The sequence below is a fragment of the Mus pahari genome, chromosome 22 (assembly GCF_900095145.1).
Source record: "Mus pahari chromosome 22, PAHARI_EIJ_v1.1, whole genome shotgun sequence".
Taxonomy (NCBI): domain Eukaryota; kingdom Metazoa; phylum Chordata; class Mammalia; order Rodentia; family Muridae; genus Mus; species Mus pahari.
The window spans coordinates 21,249,405-21,256,221 of record NC_034611.1 but is presented as its reverse complement, the minus strand read 5'-3'; the positions used below and the strand labels follow the sequence as shown (position 1 = coordinate 21,256,221).

Here is a 6,817-nt window from a genome sequence, read left to right as displayed (position 1 = left end):
GCTGCTGAGGCACAGGGCATCCTGCTGGTTTGTAGTTTTCTGTCAATTACTTTCAAAGAACACACAGCACAGGAGGTGTCTCCTTTATTAACTTCCCCTATTTAAAATTCTGTTGTTTGTAAAACTGAACCAATTACCACAAACCATTTTATACATAATTAACCAGATGCCTCTTTAGAAAGCATTTCACTGGTGATATCAAGTGCAGAATAGAAATTTCTCAGACATAGGTTTGTGAAGCTTACATATTATGGACTATGGTGCTACTTCAGCATCTTATCACAAGATTATTAATGTACATGGAAAAGATTGACCAATGTTAGTGTGCAAAACTAAGTTATTTTCTAGGTGCTGTGATAGTTCATTTGATTTCAATTTTAGGGACATCTATTCAGTTTCTTCTGTTGCTTGTGGTTTAGAGTCACAGCTAAATATCCATTGCCAGATCAATGGTGGTTTCTCTGAGCTTTCCTCTAATCGTTTTGTCATTTTCACTCTAACAAGCATGTGAAGCTCTTATTTTTACATTCATTCTTTTTGATACCCTGTAAATGACTTTGGTGGGCAACTTTGGTGAAATGCTTCATTTTTCTAAAGTCTTATTGATCTGATCATGTCCTTATATAGTAGCACAATAGCATCATTCCTTTGTGGATTTTTTTTTTTACCCTATCTTAGGGAAACTAAAAATTAAGGAATTAACGCCTACACTTAGCAGAAGCCACACAATCTCTCTTAAGGTGTCCCTGTACACCTCTGGAAATGTTAATATGAAATTCCAAATGGTACCTAAACATAGTGATATTCATTATGATAATCAGTTGTACATGCTAGTACCAGAGTCCCCTATGACCTACAAGTAAAAAATATTGTTGATCACTTTCATGTCTATTTGCCGAAGTGAGTCTTTTATTAGTTTCAGATTTTTAACACAAATATTTATAGGCATGTAATACTGGTTTATATAATTGCGTACAATTTTTTAAAATTACTTGTATGAAGATAACTAAAAGAAAAAGTGAATAGTGAGTATAGCAACACTTTGCACAATTTAAGTATTTTGCTGTAAAAAGCCTTTATTTCAGTTATATTTTCTCTTGTCCAAAAACTAGGTCTTAGTAATACAAAATACTTAAGACTATATAATGGAGAATATGAAACTCTGTGGTTCTTAAATACATACAAACTTTAAAAAAAAACTTTTTAAAATTTCAATCTTTTTGTTTTTCAGAACATATTATCTGAGTTTATCACAATTGAAATGTTATTTCATGGAAAAGCTTTAGAGGTCTTCACTGCTGCCTACCAAAATATACAAAAAATTGATGAGGATGAAGACCTAGAGGTAGGCCTACATCTAAACTCAGTTGTTAGTGTACAGATGTTTTAGAGTTTCAGTTTATATGGTAATGGTCTATATTATCATGTGTAACCCAAAGTACTGCTCTTTTGTGATTTTTCCACTATACTTGGTTAAAAGATGACTGAGTACTCTCTCCAAGTACTCAAGCTACTATTTCATTCTCATTCATTCCAATGTGTTAGTAAAAGATTACTGAACTGAACTTTTACAAAACAATTATAAAATAGCAAATATTTAATCATTGCTTTGCACAGATCTATGTATTTTAACTATGCTAGTTGGTCCATCAACTTTAGTAAAAAATACTTATTTCCTCCCTTAAAACTGAAATATAGTGAAGAAACTTCCCAAGGGTCTGACAGCTCTTTTTGCAGCACAGGTGGGAGTAAACTCTTAAAAGTCTATCACATCGTGATTCTTAATGCTTTGTTCTTAAGGCTAACTACACTTGAAGTTTGTACCATTTCCTGCAAGGAAAAAAATACTGCTTTTAGTAACAGGTTCAAGTGATCTGTGTACTTTTCCCGCAAAACCGGAGTATCTTGTCAGTCTCTGTTCTCTATCATTCCTGACTTGTGAACTGCTATGTATTTAGTTCTTAAGATTGTCCACCTTGCTCTGGCAGGCTCTTTCTAACTTACCACTGCTCTTAATAAGCGAGCTACTAAGTAGAGAAGAGATAGATGTAACATTTCAGGGCTATATAGTAGATGTGTTCGTGAATTTCTTTCACATTTGAGTGTAGTAGTATTGAGCAAATTAACCTTATCGTTATAAAATGGAAAACTATGCTACTTACATCCTAAGATGACTCAGCACTAACTGCAACACCGATTATGCCAAATACCTCTCAAAATGTTGGGATTATAATTAAAATAGTCTATACTGCCCACCAGCAGTTCTCAACCCATGGTTGTGACACTTTGAAGGTAGGGAATCACGTAAGAAAACATCAGAAAAACACCATTACAATTCATAACAAGCAAAATTAGTTATAAAGAAGCAAAGAAATAATTTTAGATTGGAGGCCACCATAATATGAGGAACTTTATTAAAGGATTACAAACATTAGGACGATTGAGATGGAACCTGTGGAAACCAAGTCTTTGTAAATTTGTAGTTTTGATTGTGAAGGAAAAATACACATTGGAAGAAAATTGGAATGGCAATTGCTTTTTTAAGAAGTGGAAGAGTTTGTAGGGAGGTGTTTAAAATTCATAACTTGAGGAACATGGGGTACATACAAGAGTTAAGAAGGCTTGGAAAACATTGACAACATTTGGAAATACTACAAGTCCAGATTCTAATGCTGCCATTATCCTTGCACTATGCACAATAGCTCAGCTGGAGTGAAGTCAGTAAAGGCTGAGGGGAGACAATTCTATTTGCTTTGTCAAGGACAAATGCATAGCACACTGGATTACAGTTGCCTGTCAGACAATTTCATGGCTGCTCTACACTATTTATCAATTTACATGGTTCTTGTACAATTTTTTACCCTACTTTTCTAATTTAACTAGATTTGTAATTAAGAATATAAGTTGGTTATCTAGATGTTCACTTACTGTCCAACTTAAACTGTTTCATTGCTTACCTAAATGTTCATTGCTTACCTAGATGTTCATTTAGTATTCAATTTAAAATGTTGTTTTATATTGCAATAGGTTTTCCGAAATTCTCTGTACCTATCAGATTATCCATCTCGTTTAGATATTGTAAGAGCAAATTCAAAGTCACCTCTTCAGAGATCATTGTCAACTAAGTGCACATCTGGAACTGGACAGGTGAGCTTAAAAATACAAAACAAAACAGAAAATCCTATAAAGGAATTTAAGTTGTTGTCTATGTTGTTCAGGGCTAAAAAGTATTTCCCTTGTTAGGTGACCTCATACAATGTATTATCTCTGGCTGTCATCTTTCACTGAAAATGAAAAGTTTCTGAAATCACACTTTACTTACTCTCTGTGGCAGAACACTAAAGAAACGGATAGGAAAGATAGAACAGTGCTCATGTCGATTTGCTGTATCTAACACCTAGAGTCGAATTGTGAGCTTAATCTATTTAGAAATTATACCTAAAAGTGGCATTTTCCTAAGCATAACTCATGGGCTCAGAATATAACTCATGGACTCAGAATATAGCTCTTAAGATCAATAGCCAAACCCATAAAATGACTGTACTATACCAAAATCTGCTTTGCCTCAGAATTTTAAAACTGAATAAAAAAACAATCTCAAAAAGTAAAATTTGTATAGGTAAAACTTCCTGTCATTGGATTCTGTGCACTGTTTCTTTTACATTCATCTTTCCCCCCTTGCAAAATTAACATTTTATTATTTTACTCTGGACATACATATTCCATAAAGTTAGTATTTATATTCCATATAAAATTCTATTTAAAACTGAATCAAAAAATTTTGTATACTACAGTATTTTTAATATTAGCCCTACTACCTTTAGATCAAGTTCTTGGGGGTTAGGTAGTTGAGTGTATATATACTCTTAGAGATATTTAGCAGCATCTGTTTGTAGCAACACACATCCACAACCTGACCACTTCTGCTGTTCAAACATTGCCCAGAGTATCCTGTGTGGTGTAAATCACCCTCAGAGAAGCTAGAAGTAAGGTATCCAAGGGAAACAAAAGATGTATAGCTAGAATTCTTTTCAATCCATAACACATTTCTATTATCAACATTGCTGCTGTCAAACAGACTTACCTGGTTCTACCATCCACTTTGATAATTATTATTATTAAAGGCTGTTTAATTTTAACTTACCATTTAATTCACAATACACAGTAATGGTATTTTATGTTACTGAAGGATACTACTAGAATCAGATATAGAAATAGAGAGTTCGACCTTAAAAATCACAGGGAACTTATTTTCTGAAATATTTGTTCTATAGTTCTTTTCTCATAAAAACAGGAAAAAAGATGCCAGACATGTAAAAAAAAAATTTATTTTTTCATGTGTTATTTTTCAACAGATATCCACCTGCCGAACAAGGAAGGATCAACAAGTAGAAGATGAAGATGATGAGGAATTAGATGTTACAGAAGACGAAAACTAATTTACAAAAAGAATTCACATTTCTGTTTTCATGTCAGTTAACCTGCAAATGTAGGATCACTTTATACTCACTTGACAGGTTAAACTGTAAAATGAAATGCTACTATGAAACTGGGGTTGGAGGGGAAATTAAAGGAAATTATGCTGATAAAAAATGATTTTTTTCTGGATTAAATAGTCTTTCTTTCATCATCCTATATATGGTAGTATATAGTTTCTCTGTATATGTTCTATTAAAAAGGATTGTATTTCTAAGCATTTCAGATTTAATGCACTATACGTGTGTGAGACACAAAGACAAATACCTATTAAAGGTGGAAAAAGTATGTAACAAAAGATTTAATAATTCCTCATACTTTCTTTTAGGATAAAATTCCAGGATTTGATTACCAGAAGAGGTCAGTTAATAATCCTATGCCCTAAAGCCTTTAAGTAAAAACACTGCTTCTTTTACTTTTATTATATAACCTTATGTTTCATCACCTGGTATGAAAATTTAGTGTTTTCAACTAAAACTGAACACAGTAATGGTATGAGATACTGATAACAGGTTTTATAAGTGTACATATGATTACATTCTAATTTTAAAAGGCCATATTCAACCTTTCTTCTTTCAAAACAAAACTGCTCTCACTCTACAGCTCTGCCCATTCTACTTGTATAAGTTATTAATAATTGGGAGGCAAGTACTTTGTTAGAAACATTGCCTTCTCTTAGAATGTCATTAAACACACTCTACTGTCTTATCAAGCCACCGCTGTCAACATGTATATACTTTATTCCTAAACCTACAAAACTTTTGTTATATCTTACCATTTTCTTTTGGTAAAGATCCATGCTTTTATGAATCTCAAAGCAATGATCAAATCAGAAAAGTTTGTTTTCAACAAAGTATTGCTTCCTGAGAATACTTTTAAAATTACTTTGGTACTTTCTAAGATGAAATGCTTAGAATGCTTTAAAGCCCCTAGGTAGGTATTAAGGAAGTGAGGGTGTTACTGAAATTTTATATATTCTTGGTCAGTATTAAAATTGGATGTTAGGAGGAAATAGCTATGGTATATCTGATGCTGCTCAACAAATAGTAACTTTTCTCAAGCATCAATTGACTCACCAAGTTAATGTCTAAGACAGCCAACAATTGTGGGCAGTCGCTGTTCTTCAGAAAATGTTCTAAGAACAGGTGTGGCGGTACAAGCCTGTTCTCCGACTACTTAGAAGCCAGAAGCAGGACGATCCTTGGCTTCAGTGAGTTCAGGATCAACATAGTCTATGTAAGACTATCAAAACACAAAGATGAACATAATAAAAGGAGTATTATATACCACATTTTGTGGGCAGCGAGGCAAAACTCAAGCTATTTTATGACTATTAACACAACCAATAACCATGTACCTACATTAAAAATGGGAAAACTGGGCTGGTGGTTAGCATTAGTCTAAAATGCATTTTGAGGCCCTGGGATTCATTCCCAGCACCCCCTGACTCCCCCCCAGGCAACCACCAACATGTTAAAAAGCCTATACTTTTACATCTCTAATAGAAATTAAGGTTATCAGATTGGTACTTCTGAACATCAGCTGCTAATATGTAAAAATAAAAGTGACAAGGTCACTGCTTAATAGGAAATAAAGATCAAAAGTCACTACTTTTTAACAATATTCTTAGCTGCTTGGTGAAAACACTTCTAGGATGGTTTTACATATCATACAGGATTAAGTTTACTTTCTAGGTATTTACTCTTTTTGATGTACATTCTGAAAAGAAAAAAAGTATCACTTGAATGCAAACAGACATTGGGTCTCTTGTTAAAAGGAATACACTCCCAGCATACCAACTGTCCGTAGACAGGAAACTGGTCACGAAATTACTGGAGCTGGGTAATGAAAACATGAAGCTTTAGGACTATTCTCTCATGTGTCTGAAGCAGTTGTGTCCAGTTCCCAAGAGCTGATAAACAAGGAGAACACTCTGACTTGCTCCATTTACTAAGTTCCAGGGNATAAATATTACCTACTATGATGGCCAGTTGAAGTTAAATCAACACGTTACTCAAGGCAATATTAGAAAGAGATGTGTAATAATAGTTCCCATTCTACTAATTGGGAGACAAGTTTTCTACAATAAACCTTTATAATGAAGTTTACAAAATCGTAAGTCTGAAGCTGATGGAGATGGCTCAGTCAGTAAAGTGTTTGCTGTACTACCATAAGGACCTGAAAGCTCTGAGGAAGCAAATACAGAAGATCCTTGCTTGTCAGTCCATCCAACAAATTGGTGAACTCCAGTTTCAGTGAGAGACCTTGCCTCAAAAAAGTAAAAAGTGAGCAAAATACCACCTTTGAATTCTAGCCTCCATACAAATACACCAATACATGT

The 6,817-nt window shown here is 33.8% G+C and overlaps 1 protein-coding gene across 2 annotated transcripts in view; it reads left to right on the top strand.

Annotated features, from left to right (window-relative positions):
* Positions 1-5,171, top strand: part of Fam92a (family with sequence similarity 92 member A) — an 18,038-nt gene extending 12,867 nt beyond the window's left edge. Inside the window, exons 7-9 of one of the 2 annotated variants that reach the window (XM_021222225.1) lie at positions 1,232-1,345; positions 3,028-3,147; positions 4,356-5,171. In XM_021222225.1, coding sequence (XP_021077884.1) covers positions 1,232-1,345; positions 3,028-3,147; positions 4,356-4,439 — 318 coding nt within the window. In that variant the 3' untranslated portion in view covers positions 4,440-5,171. The remainder of the gene's footprint in view (positions 1-1,231; positions 1,346-3,027; positions 3,148-4,355) is intronic. The other variant, XM_029533355.1, reaches the window with a different exon arrangement.
* Positions 5,172-6,817: the final 1,646 nt, after the last annotated feature.